Source organism: Nothobranchius furzeri, chromosome 4 (assembly GCF_043380555.1).
Source record: "Nothobranchius furzeri strain GRZ-AD chromosome 4, NfurGRZ-RIMD1, whole genome shotgun sequence".
Classification (NCBI taxonomy): domain Eukaryota; kingdom Metazoa; phylum Chordata; class Actinopteri; order Cyprinodontiformes; family Nothobranchiidae; genus Nothobranchius; species Nothobranchius furzeri.
Window position 1 is genome coordinate 8,528,938 of NC_091744.1, and position 26,010 is coordinate 8,554,947.

General features: G+C 42.4%; 2 protein-coding genes across 5 annotated transcripts in view; one reads left to right on the forward strand and one right to left on the reverse strand.

The window, feature by feature from the left end:
* Positions 1–2,551: 2,551 nt before the first annotated feature.
* On the forward strand, positions 2,552–4,200 carry LOC129164233 (spectrin alpha chain, non-erythrocytic 1-like). Of its 3 annotated transcripts, XM_054743625.2 has the most exons (6): positions 2,552–2,730; positions 3,154–3,246; positions 3,357–3,461; positions 3,534–3,566; positions 3,651–3,686; positions 3,893–4,200. In XM_054743625.2, the coding sequence occupies exons 2-6, from the start codon at positions 3,181–3,183 to the stop codon at positions 3,968–3,970; spliced, it is 318 nt and encodes a 105-aa protein (XP_054599600.1). In that variant the 5' UTR covers positions 2,552–2,730; positions 3,154–3,180; the 3' UTR covers positions 3,971–4,200. The 3 variants fall into 3 exon arrangements, with proteins under 3 accessions (XP_054599600.1, XP_054599601.1, XP_070406165.1); XM_054743626.2 differs by lacking the exon at positions 3,534–3,566; XM_070550064.1 differs by lacking the exon at positions 2,552–2,730 and having other exon boundaries at positions 2,950–3,246.
* A 4,588-nt stretch (positions 4,201–8,788) lies between these two features.
* The window catches only part of mad1l1 (mitotic arrest deficient 1 like 1), a 120,401-nt gene continuing 103,179 nt past the window's right edge, over positions 8,789–26,010 (reverse strand). For both annotated transcript variants that reach the window (XM_054743623.2, XM_015966451.3), the window contains one exon: positions 8,789–9,203. In XM_054743623.2, the coding sequence (XP_054599598.1) occupies positions 9,082–9,203 (122 nt within the window). In that variant the 3' untranslated portion in view covers positions 8,789–9,081. The remainder of the gene's footprint in view (positions 9,204–26,010) is intronic.

A 26,010-nucleotide genomic window follows, 5' to 3' on the forward strand; every position in this document is an offset into this window, starting at 1 on the left:
TTGTTCCTCCCTCTCCCACTGCAGTTAGTCCTGTCCTGCAACCCTGTTCTTGCAGCTTAGTGAAGCCAACCATCACTAACCTGGGGGTGGTTTTGGACCCAGAGATGCGGATGGACTCCCACATTAGCCAGGTGGTTAGATCCTGCTTTTCCCGGCTTTGCCAGCTACCAAAGATGAAGTCCATCCTGAAAGACGTGTCATATTTTCTCCCCAAGCCGGACCTGACCGTCATGTATCGGTCCAAAATAGTGTGATGATATTGTGTTTTTTGTACATAACAGACTTTTTAACAGACAAATTTGTCGCATTCTCCTACACCTCTTCACGGGCTCGCCACAGTAAATATTCTATTTGGCAAGAGATAAACTTTATTGTATTTATCCTAGTGAATCTACAGGTGCTGGCCAGTAAATTAGAATATCATCAAAAGGTTGAAAATATTTCAGTAATTCCATTCAAAATGTGAAACTTGTACATTATATTCATGCAATGCACACAGACCAATGTATTTCCAATGTTCATTACATTTAAATTTGATATTCATAAGTGACAACTAATGAAAACTCCAAATTTGGTATCTCAAAAAATTAGAATATTCTGAAAAGGCTGAATATAGAAGACACCTGCTGCCACTCTAATCAGCTGATTTACTCAAAACACCTGCAAAGGCCTTTAAAAGGTCCCTCAGTCTTGTTTTGAAGGCACCACAATCATGGGGAAGACTTCTGACTTAACAGCTGTCCAAAAGACAAGCATTGACACCTTGCACAAGGAGGGCAAGACACAAAAGGTGATTGCTAAAGAAGCTGGCTGTTCGCAGAGCTCTGTGTCCAAGCACATTAACAGACAGGCGAAGGGACGGAAAAAATGTGGTAGAAAAAAGTGTACAAGCTCTAGGGATAACCGCACCCTGCAGAGAATTGTGACGACAAACCCATTCAAAAATGTGGGGGAGATCCACAAAGAGTGGACTGCAGCTGGAGTCAGCGCTTCAAGAACCACCACGAGGAGACTCATGAAAGACATGGGATTCAGGTGTCGCATTCCGTGTGTCAAGCCACTCTTGAACATGAAACAGCGCAAGAAGCGTCTCGCCTGGGCCAAGGACAAAAAGGACTGGACTGATGCTGAGTGGTCCAAAGTTATGTTTTCTGATGAAAGCAAGTTCTGCATTTCCTTTGGAAATCAAGGACCCAGAGTCTGGAGGAAGAGCGGAGAAGCACAGAATCCACGTTGCATGAGGTCCAGTGTAAAGTTTCCACCGTCAGTGATGGTGTGGGGTGCCATGTCATCTGCCGGTGTTGGCCCACTCTGTTTCCTGAGGTCCAGGGTCAATGCAGCCGTCTACCAGGAAGTTTTAGAGCACTTCATGCTTCCTGCTGCTGACCAACTTTATGGGGATGCAGACTTCACCTTTCAACAGGACTTGGCACCTGCACACAGTGCCAAAACCACCAGCACCTGGTTCAAGGACCATGGTATCCCTGTCCTTGATTGGCCAGCAAACTCGCCTGACCTTAACCCCATAGAAAATCTATGGGGTATTGTGAAGCGGAGGATGCAATACGCTAGACCCAACAATGCAGAGGAGCTGAAGACGACTATCAGAGCAACCTGGGCTCTCATAACACCTGAGCAGTGCCACAGACTGATCGAGTCCATGCCACGCCGCATTACTGCAGTTATTGAGGCAAAAGGAGCCCCGACTAAGTATTGAGTGCTATACATGCACATTCTTTTCATGTTCATTCTTTTCAGTTGGCCAACATTAGAGAAACAAACATTTTTTCATTGGCCTTTAGAATATTCTAATTTTATGAGATACCAGATTTGATGTTTTCATTGGTTGTCACCTATAAATATCAAAATTAAACGTAATAAACATCGGAAATACATTGGTCTGTGTGCATTGCATGAATATAATGTACAAGTTTCACGTTTTGAATGGAATTACTGAAATATTTTCAACCTTTTGATGATATTCTAATTTACTGGCCAGCACCTGTATAATTAAACGGGTAAACTAGTAGCACCACATCCAACATCAAAGAAACTAAAATGTTATTATCAGGAGAGGGAGAATGTTTAAGTGGTTAGCAGCAGTGTGCTAGTCGATGGCCCCCTCCATGAGGCCACCACAGCTCAGCAGAACGTTGTTGTAGCTTCTTCTGGGGAGAAAAACACTTAGAGAAAAAATAAAGTTAACAGCTGAAATAGCAGGAAAGAATACAGTTAAAGAGCAGATTGTAGAAGAAAGAAACCCCTGGGTTAAACTGGTCTGTCTACTGCATAATGCTGAACTCTAACATGTGTCCTCAGGGAAGGACCTGATTGGTGTCCAGAACCTGCTGAAGAAGCACGAGGCTCTGCAGGCTGAGATCACAGGTCATGAACCTCGCATCAAGGCTGTCACCCAGAAAGGAGAGACCATGGTGGAAGAAGGTAGAGCAGGTCTGGTCCTGACATGTTTCTGAGGTGTCTGCAGGTTCTGGCTCACTTTTTTTGGGTCCAGGTCACTTCGCTGGTGAGGAGGTGAAGACTAAGCTGTCAGAGCTTCATGGACGTTGGGACACGCTGAAGGCCAAGGCGTCCCAGAGGAGGCAGGACCTGGAGGACTCTCTGCAGGCCCAGCAGTACTTTGCGGATGCTAATGAGGCCGAGTCCTGGATGAGGGAGAAGGAGCCCATCGTTGGAAGTCCAGACTAAGGGAAAGACGAGGACTTGGCCGAGGTATGGAAGTCCCTTCCTGAGAAACTCCAATCGCTTTTCTTTGCTCTCTTTCCAGTCCTTCATAATTAGTGTTTCTGTATTTGTCATTTCCTTCGGTTGTCAACCAGACGTCGTTGCTCGTTTGAGCGTCTCATGGGTTAGGGGTAGAAGTGCTGGCCTCGCACAGGAAGTGATGACAAACGTGTTCCCGTCGCTCTTATTTCAAACGGTTTACAAGCTGTGATGTGTGTTCCCGCTGCAGAGCAGCCATGACACGTGGCAGCCGGCAGAAGGCTCACGCTTTTCCACTAAACACCCGCAGAGCTACGTCTGCGGTGAACTGAGCAGGGTTTGTTTTACGGTGGCGGATCCGATTGGACCATCGCTGCGAGAAAGCTCCACTTGTGTCAGACGAGCTGAAGGTTCTGATGTTCTGCTCCACAGGCTCTCCTGAAGAAGCACGAGGCCCTGATGTCGGACCTGTCGGCTTACGGCAGCAGCATCCAGGCCCTGAAGGAGCAGGCCCAGTCCTGCAGGGTGAGTTCAGAACCCTCGGCCCGTCAGAACATTCTTATCCACCACGTTCTAACACCAGACCTGTTAACCCGAACGCAACAAGGTAATCAGCAGGTGCTTTTGTCCTGCAGGACCTGAAGGCCAACGAGTCCCGCCTGAGGGACATCAACAAGGTGGCATCTGAACTGGAGTCAGAAGGTCTGATGGCTGAGGAGGCTCCTATGGTTCAGGCTCAGGTGAGCGTCACCTGTCTGCAGCAGCTGGTCCCTCTCACTTCCTGGTTTAACTCTGCTCGTCTCTGTTTGTAGCAACAAAAACATCTGGGTTCTGCTCCTGGAAAGGTGCGTGTTGTCCTCCGCCTCCACCAGAACCAGACGTGGTGTTTTTGTTACCACTCATTTGTTTGTTTGTTTGTTTGTTTACAGGATGAAGCCGACTCTAACACGGCGTCACCCTGGAAGGTGAGTTCATTCAGCTGATCAGAGGTCACCTCTGATGGCAGCAGTCACGGCCGACCGTGCTGACATCACACAGGAATTCAGGTGACCCGGCAGGCACCAGGTGCTGGTGAAAGTGGGGACATGTCAGCTGGTTGCCATGGCTAGTTATCTTTATGCATCTGTATGACTGCTGACTGGTGTGTGTTTCCTGTGACCTTTGACCTCAGACCGTACGGTTGGGCGTTCAGACGACGGCTAACTTTAATTCCATCAAGGTAAGAGGAAGCTCTTCCCTTCCTGTCTGAGCGATCCGTCTCCAGGTTTCTTCGTCCGGCGTCCAGCCCGCTGGCGTCCACCTTCATCTCACCTTCATCTCATCTCACTTCATTTATAGTGCAATACTTTCACATTATCATTTTCCCACACTTCTGTATACCTGTATTTTTTTGTTTTTCAATAAAGAATGACAAATTATTTAAGTTTGGTTTTTGTTGCACACAAATATATATCTGTAAAAAATATCTACAAAGCTAATGTTTACATAACAAGTATGATTGGGTTTTGCAATACGGCACTCAAGTTTATTTTAGTAAGATTTTCAAACCAAGTAAAGTTAGTAAAGAACACATTTCTATTGTCTGCTAAGAAACTGTTGGGATTTAAAATGGGCCTGTTGTACAAATAACTTGTAAATGATTATTCCTCACTTTTGTCTTAACCAAAGAAATTCCAGTAATTGAGCAAAAACATTTATTTTTAACACTACAGTTTATAAAACAGGGCGCAAAGTGTCGGCACATGTATGTATGTCGATGGTCCGCCCCAACCACACCAAGAGACACAGACGTCAGGGAGGCCAAGGTTGTCTCTGCAGCTCTCTGGGCACCACGCCTCACTCAGCTGTCTCCAATGATCCAAATGGCTATGGAGGAAAAAATAACAGGTTTGGCCTAGCTGTTTAAAGTACAAAACCATTCATGAAGTGGTCAAGACAAGTACTTGGTACTTACACTTGCTGCTTTGTGTAGCTGACGTTGACACAGGCTGCCATGGTGACCTTTTAATAGATCTAAGAAAAAAATGTAATAAAAGAATGAAACTTAAAAACTCCCAGACCTCATGTCATATTTACTAATCAGCTATGGCTGATTTGTTTGGATCACAGTGAGTTACACTAATTCTAATATATTTTTATTTCTATTATACATACATACTTTTTAACTGTTATTTTCACATGACTGTTATCAGGCTCTCTTGTTCTGGTTCTGATGATAACTCTGTCTTCCAGTAAGTTATCTTGTGCTTACTTCATCTGTATAATGTCTCTTTACTTTTGGTAAATTGTACTGAGTCCAGAATAAAGACTAGTTGGCTGTACAAGATACAAACAAGTATTACGTTTTGGAAATATATGAAACACCGCCAGCATCTGTTAGAGCCTGTGGCGGGGTGCTGAGGGCCGGCTCCAGCCCAGGAATGAGCTCTACACGCCGGCCGGGAGGGTTTCAAACACCGCCATCCTCTCCTCTGCTGGCTGTTCATTCTGTTATGGTTACCGGTGCTTGTGTTGCAATGTGAAACGCTTGGTCTCAGATTTTGTAAGAAAGATAATAAAATATCCCCCCAAAATACGACTTAAATATATTTTCTCTTCTTCATGATACATTTAATGGCTGGTGCGACTCAGGAGTGATAGCGCCGAAAAAAACTGTACTGAAAACTTGCTCAAAGCAAAATGTATTCATTACGGAAATAAATTATAAACTTACCGATTTAAAACTTTTTTAATACAGGTACTTCTCACGAACAGGCGCAGAAAACCTCCACCTAAACTCCGTGTGAGGTTCAGGTCGATGGGTGTTCCAGTTAGCTCCGGTTGGGTTGAAGCTAGGTGGCTACATCCGTTAGCTCGGCTCCCACCTCCGCTTTAGCTTTGGGTTAGCCAGGGTTAGCTTCAGGTTAGCTCGTAGCTAGTTCGCCTGGGTGTCGTCACTCGAGCCCAGCCTTACAGCCACACCCTCAGCGCCTCCTCTCTTCCCTTTTATGGAATTGTCTGGGCTGGACGGAACCTGTGACATGGTCAAAATGGCGGTGGTGGCCACCTCCCATTATAGACAACAAACGTGTTATTGAAGCCAATGGAATCCGTTTGTCCAGTATTTACAGTCTATGCGCTCGCTTTGTCCAAGCGCTTTTTGCTTCCTTGCGGAAGACCACAGACGAAGGATGAGGTTAAGAACGGGGGAAGTACTGCCGCCTACAGGTCTGGCATGTCCTTAACAACGTATTTATCCGGGTACGTGTGGACAGAGTTTTTTTTAAACGAGGTGGTGTGGATGCAAGTTTTTGGAGGGGCGGATATTCGTTAAAAAAAAAAAAAGCCGGCTACGTGTGGACTAGGCCTGAGAATGTGCATGTGAAAACTAACAAACCCAGCTACCGAGGAGACATCTATCGCTGCCCACGTGGATAAGCAACATGCCTTTAGGAGAAACGCGTTATTATCCAGTCACACCAAAACTGAACTATTGGTCAAATTGACTGTGAAAGTACTGTGTTTGGAGGAGTCAAGGTGAGGCTGTTACGTCTAAGATCACTTACCACCGTCGTGCTTGACTGTTGGTATTATCATGCTGTGGTGGCACAAAGTCAAAATATAACAACTAATTCTTCAGTTTCATCTGAAAATGGTAAATTGACTGTATTTGTAAAGCATCTTCTAGAGTCCTACAACACCCAAAGGTGCTTTACAACACAACAATCATTCACCGACGCACACACGTCCACACATGGTGATGATGAGCTACATTGTAGCCACAGCAGCCCTGGAACACACTGGCCCCACCGATCACCAGGAGCAGGCAAGGAGGGTGAAGTGTCTTGCCCTCTGCCACCATAACCCCCTGTCCAACCAAAGAATCATTTACAGTGAAGCATGGTGGTGGTAATATGCTACTGGTGCAAGGCATAAAGATGATAGAACAACAAACCCTTCAGTTTCACCAGAAATCCTCTGCTAGATGATTCTGAGGAAGACAGCCTTCCCATAACCTTGACTGCTGACCAACTGGACATTTGTGGACTAAGCTTTCAGTGTACCATAAAAACAAATCAGTTCATGTAATCCATCCAGTCATCAATATGAGTGAAAAGCATTGATGGCTACATGAAACAGTTGGTATAGATGCAACTTGCCAAGAAACATGAACATAAATATTGGTGGGGGTATACGAATATATTTCCAGACTATTTGGACTGCATGGAGGAGAGAAAACAATTAATTTAAACGTAAATCTCATCACTGAAGTAGATAAATTATTAGAAATCCCAAGTTAATCCCATTAATGCCCTTTATTACTTTTCAACACTGACTGCTCTCAGCATTTTCATTTCATACGTTTATCTGAAAGAGAACTTTTCTTTAGGAAGCTGAGCTTGGAAACATTTTCATCACACTTGAAAAAACATTCCATCGCTAAAACAAAGCTGACGATTTTCCAACCATTCCATGCTTTGCTCAGTAGTGACAGAACCAAACTGAACAGGATCCGAAACCGTTTTTATCCACAGGAATGAGCTTGGCATTCAAGCAGCAGCTCCCCGTCCAGGTGTCATTCTCTCTCACTTTAATGGTCATGGAGTTTAATTAGCCGCAACATCACAACAGCCAGGGCTGAAAACACAAACACGGGGGTGAAAACAGACAGTTTGCTCAAATGGACGGATCCCCTCCAACCATCTGGATGGAGTTTTAAAACTTTAGCCAATGAAGGTTAGCATTTTTGCCAAGTGAAAATTAGCTGTTTTATTGATTTCAAATACAAAAAGATGGTTGATTTTCTTAGATTAACGGGACTGTGTGTCACAACGCATCACTGAAGATAAATGATGAATACTGCACAGCATACGTGATATCTTCTACGATATGACCACCAGTTGAGCTCCAGGTTGTACAGAAAATAGTCTTAAAAATGAGTGTGTGTGTGCAGCACAGGGAAGAAAAACAGACCAGGAAAAACAAGGACAGTATGTTTCATGTAGTGTGCAGAAAAAATGTTTTCTAGTGAAACATATGGCTTCACCAGCTGGAGTCCCTATATCGCTGCTATGATAAGTGGCCTCCTCCTTGGCTTATGTCCCTTTTTCTCTCCTACTCCTTCATTCCTTCCCTCTTTACTCCTTTTTTATTTCCCACCAATTCAATTCATTGCAGCCTAAAGATTTAACTGCTTTTTGGCGTTTATGATCAGCACATACAGGCTCAAAAAGTGTCAATTTAATTGGTTGCCTCTTAAAAGTAAGCATAATTTTTGTTTAAGAGTTTCAAGAACTTTATTAAAAACTAAAGCACAGTCAATATTAAAACTGAAACTATTCTCAAGGATTTTTCCACCCAAAAGACCCCTGGAGGAAAAACCCAAAGGTCTGTTACAAGAGTACAGTGGGTTCACATCATCGGGTTCGACTCTATCCAGAATAGTTGAATAAGAGTCTCTTACAGAGGAAATAACACAAAGCATCATGAAACAGCATCACCCTTTAACTGATGTGGTGTAACACACTGAAGACGCCTAGAGCACCACGGCTGAGTGACGGACTGATAAGTGATTCCTTTCTTCTCTACTACAGTAAACAAGGTTTTCCATGACTTCACACTTTTTAAATGGCTTTGGTGACTTGCATATGTATTTATTTATTTATTTACCATTTTGCGATAATAGAAACAAAGCCAAGCAATCTGAGAGTAGCAGGGCATTAAACAACCAAACAAATATTCTGGATCTGAGCATTTGACTCATTTAGCCTGCTCGGACTAAAAACCATGAGCATCGAATTTGTCAGGCTTAGAAAATATCAAATATTGACTGTTTTCCTGCCCCTAATCTTCAAACTGCAGCATACATTTCAAATTTGGTAAAAAAAAAAATTAAAATAAACAATTTTTAAAAATAAAAGAATTGGGTTGATTTTTGTCAACGGATTTTCTAAAATATGTGGCAAGAAACACAAACTGCTAAATTATACCAGGACCCACATAAAACGTAGAATATGAATTAAAAAAACTCTAGTGTACTTCTAAGAGTTCTTTAATACAGGAAAAATAAGAAATCAGAAAAAAAATAGATTTCTAAACCTGGGCAAACATTTAAAAAGGTTTGAAGGGAAAACACTTGTTTCTGTGTCCTTTCAGACCAGCTTCATGTCACTTAATGAAAGAGTCACTGATGAAATAACAAGCAGGGTTCTCAGAATTTACCATTAAACTATCCAACAAGATGTCATCAATCAATGAAATACCACTCAAACCATTTATATGTCAGAGCTGCTGAAAAACTCTTGGATTATTTGTAAAAAAAACAAAACAAAAAAAAGACATCCTGTTAAACATCAGATGGTGGTTTGTCGGCTGAAGAGGTCAAGGGTCACGGCAGACAGGAAGGCCGGGATGCTCTTCTGGTGATGCAGATGCAGAGCCACCATCTCTCCTAGAGTTTTGGAGAACTCCGTTTCCATGAGCTGCATGTTTCCGTTGGATCCCTGCGTCGAACATCAGAACAAAACAGCCAACAGTTAGACGTCGGTTACCATCAACGTCCACAACTTTTAAAAAGAAGCCAGATTTCTTCAGGTTGTTGTGTCTGAAGGGAATGCAGTGTGCATCGGCATGTGTACACAGTCGTCGCAGCAGGAGGAGGGTGTCTGAATCTGTGAGGATTAATTAAAAGGAACGAGGAGCAGCTCGGGGAGACGGAGTGAAGGAGAAAGGGATGAGGGAAATGGGATAAAGTAATTAAAGCGATGCGAGGAGGGATGAAGGTAGTGAGGAGCACAGTCCCATGACATACAGGGAAGCTATTGAGACATCTGTCCTGCTTCAGCGTGCATCAGAGACGCAGATCTTTAATCAGATAAGACTGCAGGTCATAAGAAATTCAGAGGACGGCGGTCCCAGGACCAGAAAGACAGAAACTGAGCTGAGACTGACGACGGAGTGTAGAACATCAGCGGGAGACTTGGGAGGGAAATAACATCAAAAAGTCATCGAATACTCAACATTTAGGAGTTTAACTAAAAGTGAGACGTTAGCGTCACAAATCTCTTATGGGTGAGAGGGCAGGACTCCTGAACTAATGGCATTTACAAGCTGACTGCACAAAGTTTAACTGGGGATGGAAATGAGGCGGGGAAGTGCTGAAGAGTGGCGGCCTGAACAACTTTTGGTTTCGTATCCCCGTAGAAAAATAAATAACTGGCTTACCGCCGATGGGAGCAAGAGTCAAACTGACCTTTGGAGGATTTTAGTTTAATATTAGCTAAACTAATTCAACTCAAGAGATTTAATAAACAATTAGATGGTGTGTTTTACCAAATGCTCTGTTCTGTTGCATGTTTGCACTATTTTTATGGGCTGTCGTCTGTGGTAATTTGAATAATAATGATTTTCTGTCTCTGTAAATGAGGAACTGCGGTGTAGGTTACCACACACACATGTCATCGGCGAGGAGAGCATGGGCAGCAGAGGACGACGTCGTCCTCTGCTGCCCGCTGACAAACAGAGAAGGAAGTGACGCCACCAACAGCGCCGACGCTCTGAGGAAGACTACAGCGTTAGTCTAAACGTCAGCAAAAACAACTTTTTACTGTGATGAAAAAAGAACCAAGTAATGAATTTGTGACTAAGTTTCTAGTCATTTGGGTTTTTTACGGCTTACAGCCAGGAGCTGATACAGTAAATTAAGAAAAGAGGATGACATGCAACAAAAGTCTTGAGCTGGATTTGTTACAGTTACGTGGTAAGCACCTTAAATTTGGAATATTTTTCCAAATTAAATGCGTCTTCCTGTCTTGTGATCAATTAAGTCAAAATTAATGACCATGTTCAAAAAACAGAAACTTTTGCATTTGACTTAATGCTTCTTCTGCACAGACTGATGAAGTGTTCCCACCATAGAAACCAAAGCTCATTTCCTGAGTGGGATTACGGTTAGCACAGACATGAACATAACCTTTACTGGGAACCGTCACACACACAAACTGACTTCCACCACAGCTGCAAAAACACTTTAGTTCAGAAATGAAGCGAGGAGAGGCAGAAGGATTTCAGCACCAGTGGGCAAAAATTAAATATTAATCTCTCAACATATTTCCCATGCTCGAAATCTTGCTGCTCATAATAATAATTTATTACCACAATTATTTTCTTATGACTCCACACACAAAGTCTTTGTTATGAAGATTATATAACATTTCCAGCCACAAACAACTTCAGATACTTATAAAGCAGCCAAAACACAGGCGTCCGACTGCAGATATACAATCAGACACAAGCTAATATTAGTGGCTTCAAAGAAGAACAACTTTTATAGGAGAGATTTGTTTAATTCTCCTTCTAGCTCCCCTTCCTGCTTGGGTTCACACGCTATAAAAGAAGCACTGTAAAGCTAACTGTTTAAATCTTTTCTTGCCTGCAGAAAAAAAAGTCAAGTTTTTGCCTCTCTGTGTGAAAAATATCTCAAAAACCACTTGGTGCTCATAACTTTAGAAAGTCTTTAAGGTTGTATTTTCATTTCAAACAGATAAACTCTGTTAACGATGGCTGCTGCAGCTAATCAACATTAGCCCACACAGAAATAGCTAATCCTCAGCGTCATAGACAGTGAGAATCACTCAACACATTATTTAACAGCTAAATAATCATATAAGATGTTAAATTATTTTCAACATCAGGCCAAAACAACTCAACTGTTTTTTTTCCCAGCATAAGATGTTTTTAAAACTCTGGGTTGAAACGCAGTGGATAATATGGACCACTTTAAAAGCCAGGTTTACTGATTAATTATAATTGTTGAAAATGAACAGTGACTCTAATGCAGGCTGAACATGAAAATCCTCTTCTACCCTATTTTCTGCATTAGCTTTTGACAGAAAATAGACAACAAACGCTCTGTTCAGAAAAGCCTCACAGATCTACGTTACAATGTATATTAGTATTTAGTCATTATTCATTCAAGCTTGCGCACCATGAGAGAAAACATCACGGCTCTAAAGATGATCTTCACCGGTGTGCCACACCTCACGTGATCGGGAAGCAGACAATCCATGAATTGGGAGATTGTTTTGGGATGCCGCTATGACTAAAGCAAGGTGCAAACTGGAAAAGCTTCTGCATCTCACGCTTCCAGAGCGGATTGTGAAAGAACGGAAAAAGATAGAAACATGCTGATTCTTCCTGATGTTAGAAAGTGAGTTTACTCTTTCTATTGGTAGGTTTGGTGTTAACATGGTCGTAGAGCAGGGTATCTGCAGGTTTAAGGGAGGCAAATGTAAGACTTTTATAGACTTTTAAGGCCACTTTGACCAAATTTGAGCTATTTTTTTAATTTAATTTAAGCTATAATTTCCAGCTATTGCCTGGAACTGGTGATAACGTTGTGAACGTGGGATTAGCCATCCAGTTAAAATTAAACTTGCACTTCCCCATGGGGCAAGCTCCCACTAGCTTAACCATCTAAAAATAGCGCCCTTTCACAACCAACTGAACGTGTACGGTTCCGCTTATGCTAATATCATACACAAAAAAATGCTGAACACGAACTAGAAATTCACGAAAATTTTATAGAAATAAAAGAATCTTGTTTATTGGATCTTTGGTAATTTAAGACCTTTGAAACTACTTAAGGATTATTTGCCCTTTTTAAGGACTTTTAAGGCCTTAAATTTGGAAAAGCAAATTAAAGACTTTTTAAGGATCCACAGATACCCTGTAGAGCACAATACTCTGACTCTTCAAAAAATGGTACAAATGCTCAGAAACACTGGCAGTCAAGGGCTTTCTGATCAGAAAACGGCTGGCAGGGAATGAGTTCATGGATTACCCACTTTGACTCACGACGGGGAAGGCTGCTGTTGATTTTGTGTCCAGGAAACAGCAGAGAATGTCTCGACTAGTAGAAGCTAACTGTTAGCATTAGCAACCTCATGGCATGGCAGAACTTCTTCAGGTTTGTGTCATTTGTGGAGATAAAACAGCAATGTTGCAAAGCAAACTGAGTAAGAGGTCAAGTTGTGTTGCTGTTAGCCAATCAGAGGCTAGCTGTTCAGTTATCACAAAATAAGACAACAAATCCTACCGTCTGTTGCCACTACGTCCTCAAACAGGAGCATCTGAGCCCACGCCCCCTAGATTACAGCTCACAAGGCATTCATTCCTAGTGACCACAGCAAAAGTAATAAGAGTGAACTTGATCTTTAAGGATGGCTGGGCTTTTAACTTTCCTAATGTATTCAGACGTGTGCAGTTTTGAATTTGACCAAAACTACAGACACTAAGGTCATATTTTGCTATAAAGTGGTGTGTGGTAATGCAAATTATTACTATAGAAACCTAAGGCAGTTAGCTCAGGACCAGTTGGCATTGTAAAAACTTGGGTTTGATTTGTGTTTTTGCAAGTCAGGACCTAGAGGAAAGCAGTGAGTTTTTTGGATCAAGCCGTCTCATTTAAAACTACTACCTTCGGGAGGCAAAGTATCTATATCTGTCTATTTATAATCTTTATCACACTAGCCAAGAGAACACAGCAATGCAAAGATTCAAACAATTTTCCACACGTCATTTGTCTCTTGACAACTTCCCATCGCTTCGTCTTCCTGCTCCCTCGGTGGTTGTACTTCCCTGATAATCCCTGGTGTGTTTCCTTCCCTCCTGTGTAGCAGCCTGAAAGCTGCACCATCTCCTCAGGCTTGCTACTCTCATCACAGGTGCACAAACAAACAAGTGTGCACAAGACTCCAGATACTGCTGGGGCCTCAGGAACATGGAACACATACAAAGGAAAATAATGTGACCAGTTACCATGGAGATCCCGGTGTCTGAAACACCTTACCACTGAAGTCTGTCCTTGGAACAGATTGTGGATGAGTGGGTGTGTAGAAGACACAGTGGACTATTTAATACAAGCCCACTGAAGCCAAGCTAACTGTGAGGACCCCCACAGACAGTTGGAACATTAAGCTAGGATAATGGCACCCCCTTGTTTGGTGAAATACAAGAGCGCCCACACAGTTTTGATTTCAAATGGGCAAACGTGCATGCCAACACACACAGATGGTCCGGCAAAGGTGACTCAGACTTACATATGGTAATGGAGACAAAACAGAGGTAGTCTTGTACTCCTCTGTGAGACAAGGTCCCTTTCAGATGTAAGATATGTGACACTAAAGACCACATTAACTGGGTGAACTGGCATTCAGTCATTCAAAAGCAGCCCTTTCAACATGTAGACAAGTCAGGTTGAAGCTTATTATTTACAACAATTAAAATGATTTGTATGAAGTTAGACTATTATCCTAAGTAAGACCTGACTTCACTAATCAGTGACCTGTTTTTTTATTCTTCTTTTATTTATAAGAGAGTTTCAAAAATGAAAAATGATTAACACAAGTTTTCAATAAGGCTGGGCAATAAGTTAAAATCCCCAACCTATATTTGTCAGTCCAACACGTGGCAGTGAGTAGAATGGTCACACAGGTGATGCTTAAGACACTTTGTGAGTCTGACACACACCATATGTAGCGCTCCACCAATCACAATCATTCTTGGGGCCAGGATATACTTGTTTAACCTAGCGTTTGCACAGGCAGCAGGCTTCGTCTTTGTTCACATACTTGCTGCTGCACAGCACGGCACTGTATATAGTACTGGATTGTTTCATTACAGGGCACACGAGATTACTAAGACCAGACAGAGAGCCAGGTTTGTGGGTACAACCAAAACAAACACAGCGTCAACAGAAGAAGTCAGTAACTGGTTTATTTTGAGATCACAGCAGAAAACAAGACAGCAGCGGTATCGTGCATAGTATGAAAGCCCTCTAAACCAGAGGCAGAGTCACCATGGTGAGTGTGTCTTGCTCATTTTGTCAACTCCGCCTACTGGTTACTCATACAGTATATTGCAGTGTTTCAGATGTGTCACGTTCATTTCGGGGGATGTGCGCAAATGACGTTTCAAATCAATGCAAGTTATGCGTGGCAACCATTTTAAACACACGTACGTGTAGTTAAACAGCAAATTTATTCTGGGCTTCAATCAGTTTGCAGAAGCAGACCATGAGAGGTCCCCTTGTGAAGGACTGTTGATTTAAAAAATCCATCCATTTTCTTCCGCTTATCCGGAGTCGGGTCGCGGGGGCAGTAGTCTAAGTCGAGAGGCCCAAACTTCCCACTTCCCAGCCACTTGGGCCAGCTCTTCCGGGGGAATCCCAAGGCGTTCCCTGGCCAGATGATGCGTGACCTTCATCATCACCCTCTCCTTATTCTGCTCTCCCCACCTTTACCATCTTCCTCGGGATCCACTGATTTGCCCCTTCCCTATTCACTCCCTCTCTTTCTCAACATTTTTTAAATCACAATTGTCTATTTTTTGCTCATTTTAAATATATTTTTAACAATTTTCTAAATTCTTTTTTATATTTTTACAATTTTTGTTTTTGTGAAGCAGAACGTGATTTTTATCTTGAGAGGCGCTATAGAAATGATATTTTCTTCTTCTTCTATAGTCCCTCCAAAGTGTCCTGGGTCTCCGCTTAGGCCTCCTCTCAGTTGGGCGTGCCCATAGGTGAGGGTAGGAACGTAGATCGTCTGATTGAAAGCGCTTAACAAATAAAATGACATGGTATAGTTTCTGGGATTTTAAACATGTTCATAGAAGACATTCCCTATCAAAATAGTCAGAACTGCTGTGGGTGTCTGGAACTTGTTTTAAATTGTTCATAACTTAGTGTCCATGAATTAGAAGTGAAGTATGTGAGACAGCTTTAGTACGGGTTGACAGCCTGACTGTTGATAAACTGAGGGGAACCTGGAAGCACAACGGCTTTTGCACAAATGTTACAGTTCATGTGCAATCCCAGCATGTCTCAAATAAAAAATATGTAGCAAAAGTGTTGTACGTACAAATCTTACGTGACTCCACATGCAGATTTTCTTGCAACTTTGTGTCTCAAGCTACAGTAAAAGTGTGATTTTTGCCTTTCACTCAGAGCATATATAGAACTCCAAATGTGGTTTATTAATAAAGCCATCACTATGAGTGTATGTACATGTCATGGCAACTATTAGTTTTAGTGTCAAGAGAAGAGTTGCTAAAAACATCCATATGAGCAGCTGAACGCATCAGGATCCAATACGTTTAAGCTTGATCAACACTCTACACACCTCTAAGGGTTTATTTGTAACACCGTCTTCAGCACACAGCTGTTGTTTGACAGATCAAAAGCGACTACACATACAAAACTTCAAAGTCCCAGAATTTGCTATTTTTTCCTTATGACAACATGTCATTTTGTCCAAAGTATCTATATCAAGCCAACAGGCCTGCTGGATTATATTTAACCAAACGGCAGCTAAGTAGAAAATATTCCTACATTCGACAGCAAAAGCTTCACTTACTTTTCAGAAGTTTCTTCTTGTTTTTTTGTTTCAGACAGTGTGGGGAAGAAAAACCTTGATGTTGCAGCTAACCACGGCAATTAAATCCATGATGTTTTTTTTTAATAAATGCATTTAAAAATCTTACTTGTTAGCTAGTTAGAAGGCAAACTGTGTGTTTGTATTTGCAAGAGGAAAGGCTTGTGAAGAGTTGAAATGATATGCACTGATGAGGAGATCTGACCCAGCCCATTTTTTGTTGTAAAATGTCACAGCAAGGTAACAAGGGGACAATTCGGACAAAACACAATTATGTGCAGTAATCTTCCAATTAATGGACAAAAAAGAGATGAAGAAATCACCCTCCGTCACAACTTTTGACAAGTCTATTGTTCTTTGACCTTTATGACCTTTCCCCCAAACCACCTTACGTCAAACTTGACAGATGTATTGTTTTGACCTTTTGTGATATGACCTTTAATGACCCCATATGTCAAGAAATGAATTGATGACTGTTGTGTACTGGCTCATGAAGTTATTGATTGTAGTCCCCTTCTGTAAAGATGTATATTGATGATCTGCTTTGATGTATTCAATCTGCACCACTTTACGTCAAGTTAGGATTGATAACTCTTTTGTGTTAGGATAACTCACCCCACAGTTCCCACAGCCCCTCCCTTTCATACGTGAGACCCTCTAACCCTGCACACGCACACGCGCACACACACACGGCTCCCAATCATTTCATTTACCTTTTTTCTGTAAATGCATCCAATACATGGGAATCAGTGGTGGGGGTTGTTGCCAAGCAACTAACAGCTTATTTCTAAGCAGTGTCAGTTCACCAGATTCAAGACATCAACCAAGCACATTCCATTTAGGTTGGCTTCGCATGTAAATGAAGACATCAGTAGACAAAGTTCAGCCAACCCCCATCAACCAATGATGCTTCCACTTGTAAATGAAGGCTGCAAACAGTCATCTGACAAAGCTCTGCCAGAAAATGCTAGGGGTATCAGTTTACAATGAAAGAAAGAAGTTCCACTTTTAAGGCTAGTTGATCATTTATAACCATTCAGCAAACAGATTTTACAGTGCAGGATGAGAGGGAGATGAATTGCAGGTGTGTGGGGAAAGAGAGACCAGGTGAACACGATTACTTAAAGAAGTGGTAATGCCCCCCCTCAGAGTCCTTCTCCACCCACATATCAATTTTAAAAACTGCAACATTAGTAGGCGTTGCCTGGAGGACCGATAGGGCGGTGCCGCGGCAGTGACGAAGACGATGGCTAACTAGACGATGCTAGCTCCCTTCACTCTGAGCAATTATTAGAAGTGGAGGAAGTTTCTCCCCCTCCTTACCCAGACACTCGAGAAGAAAGGGACCAAGTCTATTTGGAGGAGACAAGCGGACCTGAGCCTTATTGTTTTGAGCTTGTGAGTTGCCTGAAACTAGCGGAACTGACCCAACAGAACCAGCTCTCAATGGTAAGTAGCCGTTAGCCATAGCATCAGATTAGCTCCACGGCCCTAGAGAGCTAGTATTCAGCATGTTTTAGAGATTTATCTGCTTCAACACACCTGGTTTTAATCAGCAACAAATAGCTGAGCTGCTTAACAGCTAATCTAACCTGTTAAAGCAGGAAAACCACTGAAACGTGCTGGATAGCAGCTCTCAAGGAGCCCTAGGCTGAAGTTACAGTCTGCTGCATAGAAAGTTATGAAAATACCCCATGAGAAAATTATTCTGTAATGTGTTCAGCCCACTAAAACTGCCCTGATTTATTTATTTACTGATAACAGCTGCTCTCTTGGTTCTAGGTCCTCTGGTGTCTGCAGCTGATCTCTGGTGTCATCAGGATCAGGAGCTTCCAGAAGAAAGTGCCTTTCAATGACTCGTTCCCCCTTATTTGTTATATTAATTAAATAAATCTCAATGTATATATTTCCTGTTTTTGTTCATGTCCATAAATACGTAAACATGCTTGAAATTAAAACAAGCTTTTAACAGTGAGGTGCTAGTTTAATTAATCACAATAGAGCTAGTTAAACATGCGACAATGTGATAATTCAATTAATGTAATTTATAAATATCCATTAACATTTCAAAACTGGAATCTAAATGAGATATTTGGCAGCACAAAAAACTTGTCAAACACAATATTTATTATGATAATTGTAGGCAGACAGGAGACAGAGCTGATGGAGGTTCTCAGTCATCGAAGGATGGCTGAAGGCTTTCCAGGAACAGGAGATGTGGTGTTGTCTCTTCTCTCTCTATTCTGCCAGATGAGCTGATAGGTTACAGGTGTGTGAGGACACACTCATGCTGTCATAACCAGATGACAGGCGTTATCAGGTGATCAGCCAGGCTAATGATGAGATGCAGAAAGAAAACAAATCATGCAGAAAGAAAACAAATCCAGGACAGTGTACAGTAATAATAATATGTGGTGTTGCTCACCTTATGTGCTTAACGTGTGCCTGCCTCATGGTGTAGAGTCTATATTTTGCTGAGTGTCCTGCAATAATGCAGGTTATTAGTTAATTTACTTTTGATAGCAAAAACAAAATATTTAATGTAAAAGTTATTTACCAGGTGAATCAGCTCACACGTCACCACCAAGTGTCACGGGCAGAATCAGTAGCCTCCGTCATGATGTAATCACATACTTATTTAATTGTTAATATCTTAAAAATTCTGAAATGTTTAAATTTTTTTTTTTACCTTCAGTTCACTGAGCTTGCACTGTCACTGAGGTGGAAGCTGGAATCAACAGCAGACACCTCACACCTTGGTCTTTTCAGGGGTGTGGACGCTGCTCTGGGACTTTCTGGAAGATGAATTTCCATCATGGTCCCTGTGTCACCAGACACACTGCGGCTGTGAGCTCTGTTCTGGCTGACTATGTAAAAAACAAAGTAGCAGCACATTTATAAATGTTTAAAAGATTATAAAATAGCGTGTATCAATAATCTGTAAAACTAATTAAAACTAGAAGGTAAAAATAAAATGTTTACATAGAAGATTATTAAAAATAATTCACCTTTGCTACGGGTAAGGCTTCACGTCAGCCTGGACAAGTGCATTGTTGCAGCTAAATCAGTATGACAGCCAGTGTCTTGGGTAGATTTAGCCTGAAAAAAGAAATAGAAGCACTTTGTTGTTGGGAGTTTATAAAGTCAGATAATATACAAAAGAAACTGTCCTATATAGGCGCTTTATAACATTCCTAGTGTGTGATCGTTGTTATAACGTAAAAGTCAGTCACACATGATGTGGAGAGCCTGAAATGTGACCTCCTGAACAGAATTCCTTACAGAACCGGGTCACAAGCTGGATTTCACGCTGTAATGTCAACTAGTGCTACGTTAGTTAGAGCCACTGTTGCAGAATTACCGACTGACTAGCTAAAGGAAGTGAACCACGTCTCTCAGACTTTGCATTTAGGTAGGGAATTGTCTTTAGAAGATGTCAAAACTTTAATTTAGCTTACTCACCTCAGACTGGAGCCCGCCATGGTGGGGGAGCAGAGTCGGTGGGCTGCATCTAAATCGCAGAAGAGCCACGGTGGGCACAGCCTCCCTCTTGAAATGGAGATGTGCAGAATCGCTGGTAAAATGCTGGTTGCAAACTACAGCACCAGGCGGGAGCTGAATATTTTCCAGACACCGATTGCGCGCAACCACTGGCGCCTAATTTGTCCAGCGGAAAGGAGTGCAACCCCACAGAGCCACCGCAACCATACTACACTAACCTTCTCACCATACTAACACGATATGGAGCACTAAACCCGAACTACTTTCCTAATTACACTAACAGCCAAAGACCAACTAAACTACAATATCCAACAGCCAAACTAACACTAAATAAGTTTTTATAACACTAAAAGCTATGCTAAAGACTAGGATATGCTAATGCTATATGCTAATGCTGAACTACCGCTAACCGTCCTACACTCACTTGCAAATCCAACTCCCAACTCGCCACAAGGTGTGGCCGAAACTCTACTGATTTACGTAGTATCTTACTATTTAGCCATTGGCTAAAATGTATTCAAAATGAGTCAAATTCTATGTTTTAAGCTGAAGGTGGCGCAGTACTGTGGTATTTAGGCAGAATTTTTAATTTTTAAAGAAAATGCACCAAAATGCTAAAATAATGAATACACACATTTAAAACACTATTAGACACTCATTTATACAGTTCATCAGCAAAAAAAGTTAATTTAGACTTTACTTGCTCTTTAATCAGGGAGGAACTAACTTGACCTGAGAATAAAACCTAATACAAAAAGAGCAGGAAACATAACTACTAATCAAAGGGAGGGGGTGAAAAACAATAAACACTGGTGGGAAAAACATACTAAATAATGAAAGGCTGTAACTAAAGGAAAATGACCTAAGAGAAAAAACCAAAAGACCAGAAGGGCATGAATCATAACTAATATTCTAAGGGGAAGCTGAAAACTAAAGGAAAACACTACAGAAAGAAAAACTACAGGGGCGTGACTAAGAGGGGGCCAGGGAGCACAGGACCTGGGAGGGGAATGTCTGAGGAGGGAAACCTAGAGGGCTGAAGATCAGGGGGCAAATGGGGAACACCAGGAGAACATGAGGAAGATGCAGACATGACACATGAGGGCGCTAGAAGACACAAAAGGGCAACCTGAAGACGGATGGAGAACACAAGGAGACACATGAGGGAAGACGCAGACGCAGACCATGACAGATTAAGGCGAGATTTGGGAAAAATACGGTGTGGGGTGCATACAAGATTTCATCATGCAGATAAGGTGGCATAAATTCAGCAATTATACATCTATTGCTCACAACGCCAGAGGATTTGACTCCTATTTAATCCTGAGAGCCATGATCCAATTAAAAATTGTACCTGAAAATATTCTCATGCAAGGCTGCAAGATCCTATGTTTTTCTGATCCAGATTTTGGCTTAAGATTTATAGACTCGTTAAGTTTTCTCATGATGAAACTAGCCAACCTCCCCGCGGCCTTGAGATTTTCAGATTCATGCAAAGGCTTCTTTCCTCACCGATTTTCATCGCTTGAAAATCTGAACTACATCGGGGCTTATCCTCTTGTCTCCGATTTTGGCGTTGATCAAATGTCTCCGGAGCAGAAAAATACATTTTTAGAATGGTACACGGAAGTGAGTAAGCAGCAGCTTTTTGATTTTAAGAAGGAAGCGGTATTTTATTGCAAGAATGATGTCGAGATTCTCCATAAAGTATGTGGAATTTTCAGAGAAGAGTTTTTTACTGAAACCGGGATCGATCCTATTAAATCAGTGACCGTCGCGTCTGCGTGCATGCGTGTATTTAGATCAAATTTTCTAAAACCTGACACTTTGGCAATTAGGGATGGGTACCGAATTCGGTACTTTTTAAGGTGCCGACCGAATTCCATAGTACCGACCGAGCACTGATTCACGTCGTTTCAAACGGTGCCTCGTTTCGGTGCCCGTCCTTCATAACGAGAACTTGCCAAGACAGCTGCGCATGCGCAAGAGCGTTATGTTGTCGCTCGCTGCGAGCCAGTTGTAAACAGAGCAGCATGCAAAGAATGCACGCTAAAGCTTGGGTCCACGTCACTAAATGTGATGGGTAACTGGGTGATGGTGAAACCAGCGACAATGATCTAAGTGAGACATCCTCATCTTAATCTGCTCTGGTAGGTAAATAAAATGTTTAAGATAACCTTAGCTTGATTTGTTAGCTTCTGTTTCACTAATGGTGCGTTCGCTTTCTCCTCGGAACTCCGAATTTCCGACTAGAAGAACATGAACGCGCTCTTAAGTTTGGCTTCACTTTACAATGATCTAAGTGTGAGGCATCATCGTTTTAATCTGCTCCAGGAGTTAAATAAACTGTTTAAGATAACGTCAGCTTGATATGTTAGCTTCCATCAGTTTAATTATCAGCTTATAAAACTACAAGGACAATGTTAAAATACAAACAGTTGAATGTTATTTATCGTGATATTTATCAAATATTGTTATATATTGAGAAAAATATATATTTAATTATAAAATAATTAAAATAATAAATACTCAAAAGTATCGAAAATTGGTACTGTTAAGTACCGGTATCGATTCCTAGGTACCGAGAATTAGTACCGAATCGATTCAAATGTCAAAGGTACCCATCCCTATTGGCAATCCCTCATCCTCTCAATTATCACACTCAACAAAAACCATATTCAACAGCGAGTATTGTGTGGTTGGAATGGTTATCTCATTGTCAAAATGTAGAGATTCAGCATGCTTTGAAACCTTCCGGGGAGCGGAAAGTAGGAGTTTCTTCTCGATGGATTTGCGGTGATTGCAGGAGCCACACACGCGGTTGAATTTTTAGGGTGTTTTTTTCACGGTTGTCCAAAATGCTTCCTACCGTCTGCAACGTGTCCTCTGAGAAAAATCCTTTTCGGGGAAATTTATGACAAAACTGTTAAAAAACTGCAGATGCTGGAATCAATGCACCATTTAAAAGTGACTGTGATTTGGGAGCATCAATGGCACGAGAGGATGAAAACAAATCCGGAGGTGAAGCAGTTTGTGCAGGAATTCGAACCTCCACCAGCACCGCTCTCACCTCGTGAAGCGCTGTTCAGATATTCGGCTCAGAGCCATGAAAAGATCAACTACGTCGATTTTACAAGTCTCTATCCTTACGTAAATGCGACACAAAGTTACCCCGTCTGTCATCCACGAATTACAGTGAAAAATTTCAGAGATCCAAAATCCTATTACGGTTTTATTTAAGCTGTGGTATGCCAACCCAGAAAAGGTTTCCAAGACGCAACACAGGACCCTCACGGTTACTTAATAGTGGATTTGAATCTGGAAACACCAGCACTTCTGGATCAAATGCTGGTGGTATATTTGTCTAAAATAGAACAATGTCGTCCAGGATACAACACAATGCCAGGATTCTCAAGGCTTTGTTTCGCATGAGCACCCGGATACGTCCCGAGTTTTTAAAAGACTGCTCGCCAGATAGTGTGCACGCTCTGTGCAAGATTGCTTTAAACGTGCTGAAAGGGAACATCCGGCTCTCTCGTCTCCAGTATAAGAAATTATCGAAAAACAAAATGCTCCTGCGGAAGTTGGCTGCAGGGTTTTCCTTACATAGGCATAGCCGTGGCGCCCCGCCACGGCTGAAATCCTACCACCATGCCTACAAGATCCCAAGTTTTTTTTTTTTTTTCGCTGTTTCCCGAAGCAGTGGGAACTACTATGCTGTCGCTTGGGATCACAGCCGGCGGGCAGCAAGGCGCAGGCAAGGCAAGGTGATGTTACAGCATAAATTACTGAGTTTAAAATTAGAAAGGTAGCAGTGGATATAATGCTTTGTGGTTTACATGTTTCAATAGCATTAAGATAAACGAGTGTTGACGATCTTGACAGGGTTTCCTCCAGTGCTTATTAGGCCAGGTTCTCCTCCCCCCACCAGGCTAAGCATCACTTATTTATGTAAAATGTATCTATTTTTTCATGTCTGACTTTAACCGCATCTAATACTGTATTACGGCGTGAGAGCAACAGCGACAACTTAAGATCGATGTGTGTGCAACCTGAGAGGCCGGGTGTTTTCATCTGAACCCTTAAAACCTCCAGCAGGCTACGCTGCACTATTGACGTGTTAGCATGCGGTGCTAACAACTTAGCGACGTGACATGTCTCGGAGAAAGCGTAAAAACATGTTGGACGCTTCTTATGAAGCGGGAAAATAACACCTCTTCTTAAGCAGAGCACGACGTCGCCTCGGCTCATTCACGGCCGAGCCGGACTGAGCTCGATAACATTGACCCAGCACAGCCACTGGGTTGTTGGAGCTGCCCCGTGACTGCCTGATAGAAAACCAGCAAGTTTCATCAGACTCGTAAAGTTTCTTGTTTTTGCTGGGGACCCCCTGTATTTTACCGCTCCCTCCTGCAGTCTTCCCCTATTAAAATTTTAAATGATTCTGTAAATTCCGTGTATCAATAGAAAAAATCTCTGCCTCTGCTAGCTGCAGTAAATGTAGTCTCCAAATAATAAATAAGAGGTGCATTCATCTGTGTATCTCCTTTGATCCGCATTAGTGATATTTTCAGCACCAGAACAATGAAGCAAAGAAAGATTCTTGAGTTTGTTAGTAATTTTATTTAATAGGTGCATCTAACCTGTTCTATTTTTCTCTGAAATGAGAAATGGCTGGAGCGGACTCGACTTTAACGCCGGGGACACACCGGCCGCGGAAGCGCCGTGAAAATGGGACCGCCTTCATTCGGCGCCCTTGTTAAGCTATTCTATAGACCACATGGTCCGCCGAAGCGCCGCGAATCGCCTCACGCCGGCGCTCCAGCCCGCGCCGTGCAGCGATCATTTCGGCGTCGGCTCTATTTTTTTCGCGAGTCGCGGGTGAATCGCGTCAATTCTGGCAGGAAGTCAAACCTAGACATAAGAGGCAGGCCGGTAAAGTTAACAAAATAAAGCATTTCAAAATAAAATGCCACAATAGTCAAATGTGTTCGTAATCAGACACTGCAGAAAAACCACACGAACACACACACATCGAACTTGTGTGCGTGTGTGACCACGTGACGGGGGTGTGGTTTTGGGTGTCTTTTCACCGGAGCAAACAGGAAGACAGAGAGGCAGAAAGTCTGAGGCAAGCAGTTAAGATGGATGACTTTAAATTAATTATGGAAGTTGAGAAACACAAGGAGCTGTACGACCCCCGAAAAACATGGTTATTAACGTACCCATTTCGGAAGAAATTGCTAGGATACAGCTGCAGAATTGGAGCGGGTTCCAAGAGATTGAACTGGCAGAAACAACTGGTTCATACCATAGGTTCACACCCGCACGCACGCACACACACACGCACGCACGCACACACACGTACAAACACTCAAATGTAGAGGAAAAGAGCTGAGAAAAGGCAGAGAGGAAATGGAGGACACCAAGTAGTTAAAAGAAAAACTACAGCTGAGCCGAGGCGTGCCTCGACTGGGGCGCGTCTGATCTGAACTGAGGAGCGGCGAGCAGCGGCCGAATTTCATGAGCGATTCGCTTCTCGGCGCTTCCGCGGCCGGTGTGTCCCCGGCGTAATACGTCATCCCAAAATAGAAGCTAATATCTTAATTTGACCTTGAATGAAAAATGTTGTTATAAAACCTCTTGTAAGTTTTTTTTTTATCACGGAGGAGGCAGCGCTCATTTCTGCCTTCAGTCTGATGGCGCACCGGAGTTTGCGCAGCGTGCGCTTGTTGAATCAGTATGTGTGTGTGCGGCACAGCTCCATGAGCCGCTCAAGTCACTGCGTCTCATTATTGGTGCTATTTAAACCAATGTTGTAAAATTACTTATGCCCAGCCCAGATGTGCTCACATGTGCACCCGTGAGCCGTGGTTCTGCTGGAACGCGTCTGACCTCTGACAGACACACTCTGAACTTCAGATCTTCAGCGCTCTGTTACAGCCTGACACGTTTAGAATGCTGTCCCACAGTCAGTGTGGTAATATATTAATATAATAATGCTAAAATGCTCAGATGGGAATCATTTCTTGATTTATTTAGTTACATCCACAATGTTCTGTGTGTGAGGTTTACAATGTCAGAACACCTGCATGAGACAGGGTGTTAATTACAATCTGCCAGAATGACTCACCACCTTCAAATTTCTCCAACACCGTTAAAAATGATCAAATACTGAACATATCTTGCTATTGACGGCGTGCGCAGGCCAGAGTGACGATGCTCGGTGCATTATTATTATGAAGCTAGGGCACATGCGAAGGACACACACACACACAAGCAAAATATACTTGTTTTCAATTGCATTTATTGGGCTCACTTACTTTTTCTTAAGCCCACCCACAAATTAGTTTCTGGCTACGCTAACGGTGACATA